Raw genomic sequence first — 20,380 nt, 5'->3', positions numbered from 1 at the left:
ACTATGTGGATTGAATGTCTAAGGGAGGGGATGGGGCAGAATCTCTAGCGAAGAAAATGGGGAGTTCTATGATGTATGTGTGTTTAATTCAATTGATCCCCGTTTCAATACAAAATCAAATATTGCAGACATTTCAGGCATCCAGTGTAGACAAATAGACCATATGGATGTATCCCTGCAGCCTGGTTGTCATTCACAGTATGAGAATGAACAGCCAGCTTAAATATCAACAAACAAGCACGACAAGAGCAACACTTTAAACTAAACCTTATTAGTCAATAGACACAGCAGGACAACAAACTATTCATCAGACTACAGGAGTAGATAGTACATTGAAATCGAATATCTGTGAACAGTGGTTTTGGAAAATATATTTTCTACACTAGAATTAGGAAGGAAATGTATCCACGGAGTAGAGACACCAAGTCAAGCTGAAAACGCTAGGCTGTGTGTTTGCCATATTTCAAAGTCTCGAAATTCTATTTAAACTCGAGTATATTGAAATTCAATATGATTTTGGATCACCGCTTCACGATCACATTTGCATTTGTGGGGTAACATATAGGTCTGGGAGATAAACCGCAGTTGCATATTTAAGAAAATTAAGGGGTACATGTCTACGGGTGCTTTGTGTCAATCTGACTATAGCTCATAGTCAATGTTGCCACGGAAAATGTTCGGTTTACCCTACAAGGACAAAAAAAGTTCCCTACTTTCCCATACATTCCCAAACAATTTTCCCTACTATATTTTTCGTTAAATTTAAAAAATTTTACAAAACAAAACTGGTACTTTATTATCTTAAAACATGAATATGCACCGTATATAACTTAGAATATAAATTTGTATTACCACCACGGTTGCCACAGTTGGTAGAATTCTACCCAATTTAGTAATATTTTTTGTTAAATCTCTATAAAAATAAAATTTTGGAAAAAGTTTCTATAAACAAATTTTTGTGAGAAATTTTTCTTTAGAAATAAAATTTTGACAATAAATTCTATAGAAATAAAATTTTGAGAAAAAATTCCACAGAAATAAAATTTTGAGAAAATTTTTTATAGAAATAATATTTTGAAAACAAATTCTATAGAAATACAATTTTGACAACATGTTCTATAGAAATAAAATGTTGACAAAATTCCCTACAGGAATAAAGTTTACTACACATTGTTAAAGATCAAGCCTTGCCGGCTTCTAATTTCCTCCTCTAGAGCCACCAAAATGTAAAAATTATTACAAAATGTGTTGAGTGAAAATGTCCTACATTGTGGCCCTACGTCCCTACAAGACGCTAAATATTAGAAAAACCCTACATATAGGGAATTTCCCCTACTTCTAGCAACACTGGCTGTGTTGATATTGCGCCTACGGAGTTAGTATGCCACTAATATTGAGCCCATTATTAAAAAAAAGAGAAAATCGTTAAATTAGTGTGGGTAATAAATACAAATTTGTAAAAATCGAGCAATATTCTTATGTAAAAGCTACAAGTACGTATAAATACGATCGGCTAGTACATCAAAATTTGAAATTTGACTAACATTGGTTAATAAATCAGAGTACTATGGCCAAATTTGGGAAAATCGAGCGATGCATATATATGGAAGCTATATCTAAATCTGAACCAATTTGCATAATATTTTACGGGTTTGATTAATACCACAAAAGGTTACCTTGTGCAAGATTTGAGTAAGATCAGTTAAGAAATGAGGCCTGTGTGGTCAAACATAAGGTTATTAGGGGCGAATTTTTCAAAATCGGGTAATACATATATGGGAGCTATATCTACATCTGAACCGTTTTCGATGAAATTTTGCACATATAGTTAGTGCTATAGAAGACTACATTTAGCCAAATTTGGGAAAGATCGGTTGATAAATAAGGGTTTTATTCAAATTCAATAGCGTTCGTCCTTGTGCCCAAAAAACTCCCTGTACCAAATATTATCAAAATCGGTTAATAATTGCGACCGGAATCCTGTGAACAACAAATGCATGGACAGACGGACGGACGGACGGACACCAAGCGCTAGATCGACTCAGGAGGTGATTCTGAGTCGATCGGTATATATTTTATGGGGTCTAAAATCAATATTTCTGGTAGGCACATTTTTTGGCCGATCAAACTTATTATACCCTGACCACTATGTGGTTTAGGGTATAATGAGCTTGGACTAAAGCCATTGAAGTTCCAAAAAGTGCAAGAGGACACCGATACATAACAAATTTAGACTGGACAAGAGTTCCTTCGCTTGCACGAAAGGGGCCAGTTACAGAGATTGACTTTATCCGATGAGAAGCCATTTCAAATTAAGCAGCCGATTGTCGCTCCCCGCTCATATTTATTGACCGTGGGGAAAAATAAATGCCGAATATTATCGGAAAATAAGACAGTATTGAAGCTCTTGAGCAGACGAACTTTTCAGTCGTAGACATTCCCACAGGACTCCATCACACTTAGAAGAAACGTACTAGAGACATACACATGGTCAATACATCCCCTTTTGAGAGGGAGGTCCGGTGGACAAGAATGAAAAGCTTCAAGGACAAGAAGGCACCTGGTCTTGGCGGAATAGCCGCAGAGATAATTAGTGAAAGAGCAAACAATACAGGCCCTACTTGCTATGTACTAATAGAAGGTATCTTCTCTAATACGTGGAAAGAACACAGGCTAGTTCTAATCAGCGTACAGACCACTGTGCATGCTAGACACTGCTGGAAAACTAACGACTTATCAAACCAAGACTTGACGAAATTATCAGGATTGTTGTGGGTTTCGTCCGCGAGATAATACGTATTTAGACCTAGGAAATTGACAATTGGAGCCCTTAAGGAAGTATCACAGCACAACAGGGCAATCACAACTGGAAGTATCAGACGCCTTCCGGGCGACACAACAGGGCAATCACGCTTCGAGATCTATAAATCTACTACGCGGGATATATAGAACTCTTTCAACAGCCTAAGGTTGACAGACAGACCGAAATACTTGAGAAGAATATTGAGACTATCTTACGGACCGAGTTTTGATATATGACACTATAGAGGGCCTAAGACAATGCCGCACATGGCTCAATCTTTGGACCAGATCCCTGGAACACAACATACGACGAGATACCGAAGATACACATGCCAGACGATGCATTCCTTGTTGGCTACGCTAATGACATAGCCGCTGTGATAAAAGCGGGAAATACTGAAGAAGCTTAACGCAAACTTCGTCGAACCACACTGAAAAAAAATTTACGTAATATTAAAGATTTCGCAGCCTCAATTTTAGGATACGCAATTTACACACTATTAAGGATAAATTTCTTTAAAACAATGAAATTTTAATTAAAAGAAAGTTTACAATCTTTGCATCAAAAAATTTTTTTATTAAAGTTCCTTCACCCATAGAAAAAATCATGAACGGCGTGGTCATTTTGAAACGATCCGTTCATGAAAGTGAATCAACACACATGTGTTGTCAAACTGAGAACAGATGGGGACAATCTGACAACGTAAAAATGACACCATAAATTTTCAAAACAACAACCAGCGTTCATGATCTGAAAACGTAATGGTTACGAATTTATAAACAAAATTAAAAAAAGATTTCCCCTACCGTGACTCGAACCTGTGTTGCCTGCACGATACACGTTAACAGTCGCCTTAGCACATTGCACCAACGGCGGAGTTGACATAACAACGTCTAACGATTATTTTAAGACATTTCATGACCAAAGAAAAACGAATGCCGTTCATGCAATCGTGAACGCCCGTGGACGAAATCGTGAACATTCCGTTTTGATTTTTTGTGAACGTTTCCGTTTCATTTTGACAACGTCCGTTCACGATTGTGAAACGCAATTTTTTCTATTAGTGTTAAAGTAAAGAAACACATTTTTGATTTAAAGAAATCGTCCTTAAATTAGCTGAAATATTGAATCTTTAGATTTAAGATAAAAACGCTTCAAATAGAGGCTAAGACTTATTTTGAGGATTTAGCATCTTTGCGCTAAAGTTTTTTTGGAATTAAGAAAATCCTTTTTACTTAGAAGCTTCCGTCATAATATGGATTTTTAAACTGGCATTTGTTTGTACGCGAATAGCTTTATTAATATTACGTTTATTAATGATACGTTCGAAAGACTGATTAGACACGCATGTCCTACAATTAGCCACGCAAAAGACCGAGACGTCATCTGCCTAGCAATTATTAACGTGGGTTTTACGCACTTGCACAGTTTTACTTTGAAAATTTTAAATTGATTTTTTTTTTTGAAAATTGAAAAAATGAATTGCCTTTCATTCATGTGTCAATTGTAAAATAGAAAATTTTCATTCTATATCGACTTCACAAGAATAATAAGTTGCAAGCAAAGATTTTTTATAAAATGAAACATGAAGAAAAATTGGTTTTGATTTGCGAATAAGATTTAAGTTTTTTTTTTTTTGGTTTCGGCCAATATATGATATAGTGATATTATTTGGACACAGATCTTTTGGATCCCACAGATTGCAAAATGGGCAGATGGAATTTTGACATGGTTGAAGCGTACAATTAATTTTGATTGTGAAAAAAAACATCAGAATGCTAGAGAGTAAATTTGGTCATTAACCCTTTCGACCCCGAATTTTTATAGGTATCGCTAAATTTTTTTTTTACTTTTAATCATTTTGAAGTCATTTAAGAAGCGTCTAGCCAAAATTTCGGGTCGCCACGTCCATTCGTTTAGGCGGTAGAGAATGTTGCCTGTGGGCAACTTTGGGCAATTGTGACTACAAACTATTTTGTTTTGTAATGATAGACGTATTACGTTTTATTGGATTTTTGTTAAGTTTTTTGTTATTTTACAGTAAATATATACTTAGAAGCGCGCGCGAGTGGAATCACGCTCAAACACATTCACGAAGAAATATTTGTACTCACGCATGCCATGTGGGTAGGAATTCACGGTCACGAAATGAAAAATCATACTCGCACACGCTCACATATGAACAATGTTTATGTCTCACGCTTTCGCACGATTCACGACAATTTCCGTAATTCACGACAAATCTCGAAAGTCACGAATATTTTCGGAACACGACAATTTTCGTGGCTCAATAAAATTCTGGTAATTAACGAAATTTCTTGTGACTCACGCTATTGAAATCTTAAGCTTGATTAAATATGTAAAGGTGATTAAAATCGGTGAGCATGAATTTAATCTTGAACGTGAATTTGTTCGTGATTGTGACATTTTGTGTCTGTTTTACCGTGAGAGCGAATTTTATCGTGAATATGAATTTTATTGTTAACGTGAATTTTATCTTGAGCGTGAGTTGGATCGTGTGCATGGGTTGGATCGTGAAACTAAATTTTTATCGGAAGCGTGATTTCGGAGAAAGTTTACTCACTCACAATTACGAACACAATTTGATTTTTACTCACGCTCACGCGCCACACATTTTTCTTTAATCCCGTTCACGCACATTCACGAGGTTTCGTTTAAATTTCATTCACGAGATTTCGTTTAAATTTCATTCACGGCTTCGCGTGAATCACGCGTGACTCACGAAAATGTTTTGTTTTGTTTTTTTTTTTAACCCATGTCAATTTAACTGGCGGTGTAAAAAACCAAAGTATTATAAAGCGTCAATATTCGTGCTAATCCACTAGTATGTTGCCAAGAAGTGGCTTCCTCCCTTTTTACGATTCCTTCCAAATTCCTCACTGCACTGCAGATATGTTTTCCACATCATCGCCGCATTTCTCGTCACTGGACACCCCAATTGAAGTTCAAAATTTATTCAAAATCATTGTTTTTCAAACCTTTTTTTCTCCAGGTCTTATGGTCAAAAATATGTAATTTTACTACCACAATTGCCCAAAGTTGCCCACAGGCAACTTTTCAATTTTAAAAATTTCCCATCTGTTGTTTTTTTGCAATTCTAAGATTTGACTTCCAAAAATATTTTATTTGACATGTACTACAATAGATTTAATAAAAACTTTCAACATTTTAGTTGTAATTTTTGAAAAAAGTCACATGTATAAAAACCTCTTTTTAAATTCGCAAATATTTTTTTCTTGAGGTACGTGCGTATTAATTAAAAAATTTTGTGCTAATTGACAACCAAATTAGCTGATTTTTCATTCAACTTGTAGAAAACATTTGAAGCTTTCGATACCGTTACAGTTTTATGAACAAAAACAAAAACAACGCTGACAGTGAGTCTCAAAACACAAAAAGTTGCCCACAGGCAACTTTAGGGTCGAAAGGGTTAATCGAATCTAAATTTTGACAAAGTGTATTTACGACACTCAAGATACAATATCGATTTTGGAAAATATTAAGCACGCCAAAAAATAATTCTTTCCTCCCAAACGAAATTTTAGACAAACAAAGTTCGTTTCTCGTTTGCATTTCGCTGTAAGGAAGTGTATTTGGAAGAAAAGTATATACTTTTTGTGATAAACGTTTATTCTTTTCCAGGATGTAAAAACAATTTCATAAAGACAAACTCAAAAGAACAAAAAACATTGTTTACTTGCTAATTGCATTTTCCCTCACATCTTTCTTACATCCACGAGTTTTCTTTAGTTCTTAACACCTTTTCCTGTAATACCAACAATGTTGAAGAAATTATACGATTTTATAAAGTTTTAAAATTTGTTTACCTTTCGCCTGGACGGAGAATCGAACCGCGGACCATGCACTTTGTAAGCCAACACACTAACCACTGAGCTATGTACCTGTTATGGTCATCAATAGATAATTATCCATATAAGTTATATTTATATAGCATAGCTTGCGGCGCCCACGAAGCGAATAAACAAAGTTTATTTAACAGAAACAAGCATTTAGTTTGTGGAGCAGTGGTTGCTACGTCCGATTTGCATGCCAAGGGTCGTGGGTTCGATCCCTGCTTCGACCAAAGTTTTTTTGTTTTTGTTTTTACATATATTTCAGATATGTTCGGAAGATTCCGAAAAAATGTTCAACATTACATTGTAGTATATTAAATTTTGAACTGTAAAATGTGTCTTATTAACGACCTAAAGTCAGAAAAGAACAGTGTTTGATATAAACGAAATGGACTGTGTTGTTGTTTCAAAAATAATTTTTTTATTGAAACAATAAAACTTTTGTAACAAACGAATTTTTTGGTGATAAAAGTTTAAAATTTGCGAAGCAATGCAAAAAACTCTAACAAATGAAAAACGTTTTCGGTACACGTTTTCCAAACGTTTTTTTCTTTGCGTGTGGACACCGTCGAAATATTCATCTATATTTGTATATACTTTTAATTTAAATTTTCTTTACAAGAATATAATAAGAAACTTTCAAATACTGGTCCACAAGCGCTTGTTGGCTTAGCAGATTGAACGAACTTTGTATTTTCAAATCATTTATTATTATATAGATATATGTAGACATTTCCTTTATTATGTGACTTAATTTTAACATTAAGAGATAGATCATTTATTGCAAACTAGCTTCAATTTTAAATTCATAACTCTTAATTACACTCTTATCTTGTTGTATATATATATTTTTTTTTGATTATCTAGAAATAATTGTCCATATAATGATTCTTAAAAATATGCAACACTAAAGTATTTGTGTTTAATGTTCGAAATTGAAGATTTGAGCGTGTAGTGTCAATAGGGCTGACAAAAATCATGGTCGGCAAGGCAGGGTGAGACAATCGATCGGATACCAATGACACCTAGATATCCATTTTCCAGGTCCGGTTCCGTTTTCTTTTAAATAGTGAAATAGGTCTATCATTGTGAAAAAAAAAAAACGTGTATGCCAGCATTAAAATTTTATTCATTTTGTAAGAGGCTGGGATTTAACTTCTGCGACAAGAATACCCCCCTCCACAGAGCAAGGTCGGAACATTCGGTAGCAACGGTCAGTAGAAGTTAAGATTTATGTTAGAGTGAGAGCCGTTACAAAATAGAGATGCATATAGACAACATGGTAATCCAAACAAGGCATAAAATAAAGTAATTGGACTCGAAACTAACGCACAGAAAAAAATATTTTTGTTTTCAATCACGAAAATAATTGAATTCACGTAATTAATTTTTAATTGGAATTTCTGCCATCACAGAAATGATAGTTTCAATCACCAGCGTCAATAAAAAAATAATTGATCCAATTAAAAATTTAATTGGTACTATTAATTTCTGTGATTGGTTTTTGGAGGAGGACCTGAGGAGGCGGTAGCCATGAGAATCATTTCTGCATACCGCCCAGTATCAGGGGAAGATGCGTTAGTAATAGCAGGAACGACCCCAATACGACTCCAGGCGATTGAGCGGCAAAAGGTTTTCGAGGCCAAACAACAACATGCGGCGAACTTGATACCGAACATCCGCTAAGAGACCAGAGATATATGACAGAAACGATGGTGGCACGAGACAAAGGGTAGATGTACACACCAGGGAGGTGACGTATTACATGATTCAGGTGCTCTCAGGATACTTTGAAAGTATCTGCACCGTATGGGTAAATTTAGGTTAGAGAAGTGTATTTAGACGGCACGGATGATGCCGAGCATACACTCTTAAATGTGACCTATGGACAGCGCTCGAAGAAGAAATTGGACATGTCTCTCCGAGAAATATAATCCAGAAGATGATACAAAGTGAGAGGAACTGGGTAGCTCTAAGGCGTTCTGTAGAACACCTTCTTCGTAAGAAAATCCATATCAACTATATGGACACGATCAAAGTATTAATGTAAGATGTAGTCTGGATGCGAACTAAAAGGACTCAGTCGCGGACTGAGTAGGGTCCATCGCGAAGTAATGCGAAAGCGGTTCCGAAGGTTCCCGAAGGAAAAGAGATGGTATAGTATTAGCCGGTATAATCGATTGTGGTGGAGTCGGGAACATGGCGAACACTTTGGCAAGTGCATAAAGCATTTTCCCACCCCTCGCTTTATTTCGAGAGTAAAGTTGGTAAAAAAATACAAATATGTCGATCATTTCAATGCATTCGTACAGCATGTGATCGCCTTGTCAGCCGTTTGAAGGCCTTAATTTCTGCCAAAAGTAGCCATTCCGACATATTTTGCTTTTGAACAATACAATTTAAAAAATTTTAAAATTTAAGTGACAAAATTATAGCGCCGTATTGTGGCGTTGCCAGACGAGCTACAATAGGAAAGGACGATATAGGAATTGGACTTAAAAAAGCTTCGTGATTCCGTAAACATTAAAAAGGGTTGCCATTTCACACATACTCAAGTCTTGGTAAAAGTCTAAATAGAACCAGCCGTAACCTTTTATTCATATGTCCGCCAACTCTGGCCAAGTTAAAAGGTGTCTTTGTTGAACTATATTTAGCCTTTTTGTTGTGAACTAAGAACTTATAGCACCACCTTCGTTAAATGACCCCTCTATACCAATAAAATTCGAAGCACGAGAAGTTTGCAACTTATTTAAGGGATATAAGTTGGAACCTTCATAACTTGCGGCAAACAATATTTTATGTGACATTTCTGATTCACAAACTACTGTGCCTGGGACTTAGTTTCTTGGTGTTATTGGAGTATGAATTCCTTCTAAAAATGTAGGGACAATATTTAAACAATCAAGCACGTTCCAGGCATTCCTGCCTTCGTATTTGGTCACATTTCTTTTAAGCCCCTTCTCCTTCCGATTCATCAAAACGGTAAATAATCCTATTATAAAAGGGAGTGGACACTAAAAGTCAAATACACTCACATTCACTTTCCTAGTGCCCACCCACCATTATTATAACCATCATCATCAGCATGGTAGTCATCATTGTTATTGTCATCCACGTATGTTCCGCCTTCTAAACACCACATTGGCTATGCCACTCATTTTCCAATAGAGTGTCATCGTCTAAGGAAATATAATTCGAACACAAAAAAAAAAAAAGAAAATTATCGAAACCTCAAACCATTTAAGGAAAATTTCTATAATATTGTCTACTCTGGTTGCTTGGTTTGCATCGACAAAATGTCGTTCGGTGTGAAGTCAGTCATAGACAGACGCCTTCTCTTCTCAGTACATTGTCCTTTTTTTCGGTGAATGGCATTCGGATAGTATGTGCGCTGTCCTGGTAGAAATATGTGATGGAATTTTCCAACCGTATACTATAGAGTGCCTGTCTGGCTAGTGTTAAAATCATGCATGTTCATGTTCATTTTATGCTATATCATATCAGTGGTAATAGATACTCTAATAGGGTGTTGCCATTTTAGTTTTACGGAAAACTGAATCTTGGAAAATAACTGCAAGTGGCAAGGCCGATATTGAGGTCCATGGAAGAAATTCTGCAGAAAGTTCTTTCAAAAGGCAAAGTTGTGGAGAGCTTTCAAATTGCAATGTTTCGTTTTGTGCCAACCAATTCTTTACATTCGTGGAAGTGTATGGCGCAAAATCATCCCGTTTGGTATTGGTCCCAATCGGAGAACAAAATATCTACAGTCCATAGTTCTGTTCGGTTTGCGCGAACGAAATACACCACCGTTCGATTTTAGCGAGGTCTGTGCCGTTCATATAGTGGGTGTACTTTCATTAAACTTCTTCGGTGCAAGCATCGTCAAGGACCGACATCGTTCCCAAAATTTTCACCATCGGCCTTCATAAACAACAAAGCCTCCAATGTGCTGGGTACCCGAGAAGACTGCTCAAATGTTATCGGTAATAATTTACAATACCCGACGTAGCGTTTCCGCAACGGATGCCAGGAAGTGGCAATCAGCGATGCAACAATGAAATTTTACTTTGATCTAACATTTTTCCAAAATCGGACTAAAGTTCCCAGCAGCGGTATAATTTTCAAATTTCGAAGAAAAAAGCCTTTTATTCTTGTACTGTTTTATAATATCAAAGTAAAACAGTAAAATTAACCCTTAAATGCGCAATGTATCTTTTAAGATACAACCAGAAAAAAAATCTTACGTCTTAAAATTTTGACCGAATTCTATGAAATTAAGTTTGATGCATTTAAAACATCATAACGCTATTTCAAAAATATGCTGTGGTACTTCTGAGAAATCTGCAGTCAAAAATTGAAAATCAAATGTTGACACAAAATTAAAAAAACTTCAAATTGGTATTTTGCCTTTGTTCGGGTTGGTCTATCTTTTATCCACATGTAAACCAAGCTCTCGACTTTACTTATAGAGGGAATATAGTCCGCAATTTGCATCCGTTGTTGTTTTAGACCCACGGTTCTTATGTAGCACCCGTTTACCCCAATCTTCCGATTATGCTGCTCGTGCGAGGTTTTGCTTAAAACTTCTAAAATAATTACATGACATCGGTGGTATATCAAGATTTAAGGTTCGACCAATCCGAACATGCTAAGGAACATAAGCCTTTGAAAACCTTTGGTCAACGTTAAAAAGCCGATGAACCAAAAAACTCTGCCTTGTGAAACAAAACGTTTGATAAATATGAACGCGATGAGAATTCAAACTTTTTCGGGAGGTTCAAGTGTAGTTCACGTTGGGTTGAGTGAATTACCCGAATTTATTCTGATAATTGGTTGATGGTTTTGCTGCAAGTAGAGGATGCTGATGAGGAATGTGGTAATTCCGAAACAGCTGTACATCCAACCATCTTGCAGTCTATAGGGCTTTGCCCAAATAAATTTGACAAGCATACTTTTCCTCTGTTGGTTAAGCTACACTTGTAGTTTAGTCAATGCATGGCTTTAAGCTGAGATCAAAAAAAAAAAAAGAAAAACAATAACGATTGAAGAGAAGCCAACAATAACAAACAAAACGAAGGAAAGTTTTTATGTATTTCAGTTCGAGGATCATTGAAAATGCTCATCCAAATTATAGTGAAAAAACTATTGAGCATGAAATAAAAAAATTCTGTATGAAAAATTAATCAATATTTTTGAATATAGACCCAAATCAACCAAATTCCACTTAGTACGACCAACTGACAAAATTAAAAAAATTATTTTTTTTTTATCAATTTTGGTCCGATCAGAGTAAAACAGTCTGACATGTGGAGTTTTTTTCTAAAACACAGACCAACATTTGCTTGGAAGTGCCTCCGTCGCGAGCAACTTTTGTTGGATTTGGCCTATCTTGAAACATCCATAGATTAGATATAGTGGTACCGTGATATTTCAGGCTCAGTCAGACTATTCAGACCTTTGTGAATTCACGATTCATCATCTGTCGACCAATCGTTTTTAAGCGTCTAAATCTAAATCTCGCGATCTTGCAAAATCAGTGGGCGCACAGCTTCAATAGTTTCCGCAACAAGAACTGATTTTGGATGACCTTTACGAAATCCGTCTTGGAGTAATCTACGATCTCGATAGAATTCACCATACCATTGTTAAAAACTGAATTAAGTTCATCGATTCACTGTCGTTTAGATAATCCACATCGAAAGTTGAAAAAAATATCGCGAAAATGTTCACGATTTAATTCCATTTTTTTGGGAGAGGTGCATCTTTTAAGGTGCTGTAACAACACAAATAGCGTACGAGTACGTATGTTAACCCTCTAATGCCCAAGCCCGCCTTTAGGCGGTCTTGATTTAATAAGGAAGCTTTTGGTAAAACACACCTTAAGACAACAAAAATGAGCAAAATAAAAAGAAAACTTATTTGAAACTATTCCAGAGGCTTTGCAGCATATGCTGAATTTTACCGTATAAATTTTTCTTGCTTAGTTCTCTTGCTTTTGTGTCGTTAACATTGAAAATTGAATCAGCTGGCAAAAAAATTGGGGCATTAGAGGGTTAAAACTTTCTGCGTACGTATAACCTCACAAATATCAGACTTTACGATACAGTTATTAGTTGGCAGATTGAAACAAAAAAATTTGCTCAATTCCGAAATACAAAAGGTGAACACAATATTTTCAATGAAAAGTCTATAAACTTAATGGAAGAAATACTCTTCGTTTTAGAGGTCGACCCAAGAGTCGGCTTCGGCATTCGTGCAAAAAATCGATAATCGGCGTCAAGAGGCCGATAAACCGAAGCCAAAGCACTTTTAATAATTTAGTTTATATCGAATTGTCCCAGTCAAAACACCCAGTACATAGGAAAACATGTGCAATAAAATGGAAAAGATTAGAAACACTATTAGAGAAAGAAATGGGTTCATAAATTACGAAGCCTACTACGCTACATATTTGAATATTTGGAGACTTCACCTATTCAAGACCGTCTGTCTATTGTAATCATGCTACAGTCTTCAATAATGAAGCTATCGTGTTGAAATTTGGCACATACTCGTCTTTTGTCTGAAGACATGCCATGTCCGAAGATGGGCTAGATTGGTACAGGTTTTGATATAGTCCCCATATAAACCGACCTCCCGATTTGGGGTCTTGGGCTTATAGAAGCCATAGTTTTTATCCAATTTGTCTGAAATTGGAAATCTAGAGGTATTTTAGGACAGCAACTACGTGTGCCGAAAATGGCGTGTATCGGTCCATGTTTCTTATAGCCCCCATATAGACCGATCTCCGTAGTTTTTATCCAATTAGCCTGAAATTCGAAATCTAGAGATATTTGAGGACCATAAAGAAGTGTGACCTTTATGGTAGAGGTTATAGAGGCTATATCAAGCCCCCTTATAAACCGGCCCTCCGATTTTGGGTCCAGATTCTAGAACAGCCATATATACCGACGCACTGATCATGAAAGTTGCTTGGAACTGAATGAAAATTTCCAGATTTTACTTCTCGTAATCATTTAAATAATGGGGGGTAAAAATCTACAGATTTTAGATCAAGGCGTTATTTAATTTCCTTGCACACTTACGCGAGATGATTATGATTGTTCTAAAACTCAAACAAAGATGGTTCTTATAAATCCAGATTCTGATCTAGTCTTCATAGGTAGAATTTCTAAATGTATCTTCGGGAAGCGTACTGCTTGAACTAATCTGCTGGGGAGAATATTTGTCGTAAAACCCCTGAAATCCTATATATTATCAAGTAACCCGCTACGACGAAGAATTTTCAAAGGAAACTTTTATTCGTGTTTTGTTTTTTTATTGTGGGTTTGTACTTCAATCATATTTGTTGTTTTGATGTCAGCTTTAAAACCATTGTGTTGACTAAACTACGAGAGTAGCTTAACCAACAGAGGAAAAGAATGTTTGTCAAATTTATTTGGGCAAAGCCCTATAGACTGCAAGATGGTTGGATGGACGCACGCTTCGGAATTACCACATTCCTCATCAGCATCCTCTACATGCAGCAAAACTATCAACCAATTATCAACCAATTATTGCAAGGATGTCTTAATGAAATATGAAAATTCTAACCTTTATTAAGATAGTTACTTTAATTTCAAGCTTATACCTCATACACATTAGGCTCGAAATCTATTAAAAGTCCCTTATTTATAAGGTAAATGACAGTTGAAATCTAGTTCAAATGGAGTTTGGAGGTGTAATGTGAATGAGGTATTAGGCGATAGTGTTTCGCTTTTGAGAATATTGACCGAATATGTGCATATAGTGACCCCGTTTTACGATGGTGAAATCGAAATAAGTTTATTTCATTTCCAAACAGTTCTTTAATGTTCAAAACATCCCTCTATACTAATAGGGTGCTTCCGAAAACTATACCCAAAGAGACTGTCTTAACCATTGTAAAAATTTTTTGTAATACAAAATATTTCATATTTTAGTATCATTTATGGCTGATGTAAGAGATCAACTGAATATATATATTGTTTGGACAACTAACAATATATAGCGCCTTATAACCATAGCTTTAGGCGATTTCTAAATAATTAAAATGTCTAAATGTATGCCACATCAAAGCAGGTTTGCCTTTGACCGGGATCCCGGGAAATTCGAAAAAAAATCCTTTCCAGGGAATGGAAAAAGTCCAGGAAAAAGAAAAACCTAACTGTATTAGCTTTAGTTCGAGTTTTTTATGACTTTGTTCAATGAAATTTATTAACCCATAGCATTCACATGTACAACAACTTCAGTAAATTTGAATCAGGTTTTATTTTAATTAATATATTTTTTATTTGAATTTATTTATTTATTTTTTTTTTTGCTTTTATTTATTTATTCATCAATTTTCATTTTCATTTTTAAAGAAACAATTATAATAATTTAATTTATGCATTTCTTTATATTTAAATTTGTTTTTATATTCATTTAAGTAATCCTATCATATTATTATTATTATTATTAGCCTGTAGTGTAATTATAAGAATTAATTCTTGTTGTGCAGTTTATTAAAACACAATAAAAATAAAACAAAAATATGTTAATATTGAAATAAAATACTCAAAATTTCTTTAATAAATGAACATATAGGGAAATATCCGACTTCGGCCGTTTTGTTTTTTGTGTCAAACACATCAGCTTAGTCAAAAAAAAAAAAAAAAAAAAAAAAAAAAAAAAAAAAAAAAAAACAGCGTCGGTCAAGCTCTACTTCGTATGCTTTCTATATAAAAACTATTAAATCCGTACACAAACTAAATTTTATTTCATTCTAAAATCTAGTCTCCTTTTTCTATTCATATGTACTTGCTAGAGATATACAATACTTCATACTTACTTGGTGCTATGCGTCTCATTGTAGTTCATTAGTAAATGCAATATCGTCTCCCGATACTCCAGGACATAACAGACATTGTTCAATAGCATATCGAATAAGGCACCAGCATTGTCATCCTTGAGTTTCTGCAATGCCAGCAAGCTCTGCAGCAATTCACGGAATGTCTTTAATTAAGGATACATAGAACGAAAACGAAAGAGAAAAACCAAAATCACAAGATGGAGTAAATTAATATGGATAGAAAGGCAAACAAACAAAAGAATAAAAAACAATTGAGGAAAATGAAAAAAAAAAAAACAACAACAACAACATCGAAAACAAATGATAGACAAACTAGAATGCAAAGATGAAATAGAAAAAAAATGAATGACTTTGGAACGATGGCATAAAACAAAAACTCGATAGCTATAATTCCTTTGATTCTCTCATCAGGATGTCCATTTTCAAGCAGTTACAAAGTCAAATCGATGAAGGTCCTTAAGCAAACGTTGACGGCCAATTGTGGATAAAGGACATGAACGTAATATGAAAAGAATTGGAAAACATAAATGGCTTTAAAAGTGGCTATAGGGTGGTGACAAAATATTAGTTTTTCTAATTTAAATATGAAAGGAAAATAAAGCCTTAAAAAATCAATCTAGCATCAAAAACGACAAAGTACTTATATCAGGTCCTCAAATGCATATTAATCACTGCACCTTAATGTCTTTGACTGATGATCCTTCTCGTCGAATCAGGTACACTCTTGATTTTTCTCCAAAAATGGAGCGTAATGAATTTTAACTTCGGGAAAACACTTAGTACCCACCTTTAGGGAAAGTTACTACACCGAAAGAAGAGTTTTCTTTTCTGAGGAACGAAATTTTAGAAAAGCCAAGTTTCTTTTGACTCTAAAAATTTTTCTTTAAAAGCAAATACAAGGGTTTAGAGACAATCGTCGAATAGCTTATTATAAATTATGATTTAGTTGCTCAAAAAAGTCTTTTTCTTTGGGTGTACGGTTTGGGAATAGTATTGTCAAAAAAAAAAAAATAGAGTTAGAATATATAACAGTTTGTTTCCCGTTAGTAACCAGGACACGGTTGCAACTCATGCCAAAAATTAAAAAACCAAAAATTTGAAGAAAATTTTACCAAAAATCTACCAAATTGGAAAAAATCTTATTTTGAAAAAAGCACTTTGCTTCAATATTAGAAGGTATTATCAAAATTTTATTTCTATAGAAAGTTTTCTCAAAATTTTATTTCTATAGAAAATTTTGTCAAAATTTTATTTCTATAGAAAATTTTGTCAAACTTTTATTTCTATAGAAAATTTTGACAAAATTTTAGTTCTACAGAAAATTGTGACAAAATTTTATTTCTATAGAAAATTTTGACAAACATTTAATTCTATGTGTTAAAATTTTATTTCGATAGAAAATGTTGTCAAAATTTTAGTATAATAGATTTTTTTTTTTCAAAATTTTAGTTCTATAGAAAATGTGTAAAAGTTTATTTGTATAGAAAATTTTGCCAACATTTTTGTCAAAATTTTATTTCTACAGAAATTTTTTGTTAAAACGTCTCAGAAATGCTGGTGACATTTTTGAGTGTGTCAAAGGTTATTTAAGTGTTTTCACTGTAATGTCGAAGAAATATGTTCCTTGTCATTGAGCTAAACATAGAATCGGGCAGCATTCAGTGATAAGAGTTCACCACTCTGGTATCACAATGGGCAGAATAGTCTAAGTGAGCCTGAAATAAGGGTTAGTATGAGTGATAAAATAAAGAACACAGGTTCAAATCTCACCAGTGGTAAATTTTTTATCAAATTTTTCCAGAAGATTGTTTTGTCTTTTTCTATTTTTCTATTTTTTATATGTTATTTTCGGCATATTTTTTGTATACTTAAGTATGTATATTTTTCCATTTAAACTCAAAATAAAAAATTTAAAATTCTCGTAATTTGCAATTTTTTTTCAAAAACATTTCCTTGGAAGTGACAACACAGTTTAAAATCCGCTTTTTATACCCTCCACCATAGGATGGGGGGGTATATTAACTTTGTCATTCCGTTTGTAACACATCGAAATATTGCTCTAAGACCCCATAATGTATATTTATTCTGGGTCGTGGTGAAATTCTGAGTCGATCTGAGCATGTCCGTCCGTCCGTCCGTCCGTCAGTTGAAATCACGCTAACTTCCGAACGAAACAAGCTACACGCAAAAAAAAAATTCTTTCCTCCCAAACGAAATTTTAGACAAACAAAGTTCGTTTCTCATTTGCTTTTCGCTGTAAGGAAGTGTATTTGGAAGAAAAGTATATACTTTTTGTGATAAACGTTTATTCTTTTCCAGGATGTAAAAACAATTTCATAAAGACTAGCTCAAAAAAAAACATTATTTTCTTGCTAATTGCATTGTCCCTCACATCTTTCTCACATCCACGAGGATTTTTAGTTCTTAACACCTTTTCCTGTAATACCAACAATGTAGAAGAAATTATACGATTTTATAAATGTTTAAAATTTTTTTTACCTTTCGCCTGGACGGAGAATCGAACCGCGGACCATGCACATTGTAAGCCAACACACTAACCACTGAGCTATGTACCTGTTATGGTCATCAATAGATAAATATCCATATAAGTTATATTTATATAGCATAGCTTGCGGCGCCCACGAACCGAATAAACAAAGTTTATTTAACAGAAACAAACATTTAGTTTGGCACCGTGGAGCAGTGGTAGCTACGTCCGACTCTCATGCCAAGGGTCGTGGGTTCGATCCCTGCTTCGGCCAAAGTTTTTTTTTTGCTTTTGTTTTTTTTTTACATATATTCCAGATATATTCGGAAGATTCCGAAAAAATATTCAACATTACATTGTACTATATTAAATTTTGAACTGTAAAATGTGTCTTATTAAAGACCTAAAGTCAGAAAAGAACAGTGTTTGATATAAACGAAATGGACTGTGTTGTTATTTCAAAAATAACTTTTTTTATTGAAAAAATAAAAATTTTGTAACAAACGAATTTTTTTGGTGATAAAAGTTTAAAATTTTCGAAGCAATTCAAAAAACTCTAACAAAAGAAAAACGTTTTCGGTACACGTTTTCCAAACGTTTTTTTTCTTTGCGTGTATCGACTTGAAACTTGGCACAAGTAGTTGTTATCGATGTAGGTTGGATGGTATTGCAAATGGGCCATATCGGTCCACTTTTACGTATAGCCCCCATATAAACGGACCCCCAAATGTGGCTTGCGAGGCTTCTAAGAGAAGCAAATTTCATCCGATCCGGCTGAAATTTGGTACATGGTGTTAGTATATGGTCTCTAACAACCATGCAAAAATTGGTCCACATCGGTCCATAATTATATATAGCCCCCATCATTAGCGTAGCTAGACAATCTTCCTAGGGGGGGCTATAGCCCCCCAGCTAAAAATTTATAGACTGAACTTATAGGTTCAATTAATGTTTTATTTCATAAAATTGAATAAAAAATTGGGCATCAAAATAACTCGACAATTAATTTATAATAAAGCAACTAAAAGTAGTTCCACACTTTTCCCAGCAAGAAAAATGTCCTCAATTATTTTAACTACTTCATTTTTTACTTTTTTTGTCATATTTTAATGTGTAATTTTTTGTTTTCTTTTTTTTTCAAATAGTTAAAAAAAAGTGTAAGAATAAATAAATTGGTACAAATTATTCAAATTTTGCCACAAAACTGCTAAATCCATTATAGAAAAATCGATGTTTCGAAATTATTCGAGGAAAAACGTTTCAAACAAGCGTCAGAATGCATTAAAAATCATAAAAACAATATAAAAATTATTTATTTGGGAAAATATCACAAAATTTTTTAATTCACATTCAAAACACTGAATTCGGATCTCACCTTAAGAAGTGATGCAAATTCATTGCAACGGCTGTTGAAACGGTGAACATTTGTCCTATGACAAGCTCATATTACATTCATTGCTTCTCCGCCAATTTTGCACCACTTCTAGACCCAAAAAGAACATTTTCACTACTTTTTAGGCAACGCTTTTTCGCAGCATTATTAAGATATTAATGTATGAAAGAATGTTTTAATATCAATTACTATTTTTTTAATTAAATTGACTAAACTAAATCAATCATAAGTTCAACCACAGCTTTATTTCATAAATATCTGACTTCAAACATTGCCATCGGTAACTGCTACCACAACCCAAGTAATTCGATTGTTCATGAAAGTCATTAGCGGAACTTTGTGCAATTGTATATACTTGTTTTATTTTTCTAAAAATTAAAAAAAAAAAAAAAAAACTATTGACATTTATTGAAAAATGGAAAATCATAAATAGAGTTTCAAATTCTGGGGGGGCTAAAATTTTTCTGGGGGGTCTAAGCCCCCTCCCCAGAGGCCTTCCTACGCTTATGGCCCCCATATAAACCGATCCCCCGATTTGACTTGCAAGGCCTCTAAGAGAAGCAAATTTCATCCGATCCGGCTGAAATTTGGTACTTGGTGTTAGTATATGGACTCTAACAACCATGCAAAAATTGGTCCACATCGGTCCATAATTATGTATAGCCCCCATATAAACCGATCCCCCGATTTGGCTTGCGAGGCCTCTAAGCATAAGTGTAGGAAGGCCTCTGGGGAGGGGGCTTAGACCCCCCAAGAAAAAATTTAGCCCCCCCCAGAATTTGAAAACCTATTTACGATTTTACATTTTTATAAAAATTACACAAGTATATACAACCGCACAAAGTTCCGCTAAAGACTTTCATGCACAATCGAATTACTTGGCTTGTGGTAGCAGTTGCCGATGGCAATGTTTGAAGCCTGATATTTATGAAATAGAGCTGTGATTGAA

General features: G+C 34.5%; 1 protein-coding gene across 1 annotated transcript in view; it reads right to left on the bottom strand.

Moving 5' to 3' along the window:
• The window catches only part of timeout (circadian regulator timeout), a 1,081,463-nt gene that overhangs the window by 829,827 nt on the left and 231,256 nt on the right, over positions 1-20,380 (bottom strand). Inside the window, exon 7 of the mRNA XM_075291454.1 lies at positions 15,530-15,693. Coding sequence (XP_075147569.1) covers positions 15,530-15,693 — 164 coding nt within the window. The remainder of the gene's footprint in view (positions 1-15,529; positions 15,694-20,380) is intronic.

The sequence above is a fragment of the Haematobia irritans genome, chromosome 1, assembly GCF_050003625.1.
Source record: "Haematobia irritans isolate KBUSLIRL chromosome 1, ASM5000362v1, whole genome shotgun sequence".
NCBI classification, from domain to species: domain Eukaryota; kingdom Metazoa; phylum Arthropoda; class Insecta; order Diptera; family Muscidae; genus Haematobia; species Haematobia irritans.
This window is presented reverse-complemented; position numbering and strand designations above follow the sequence as displayed.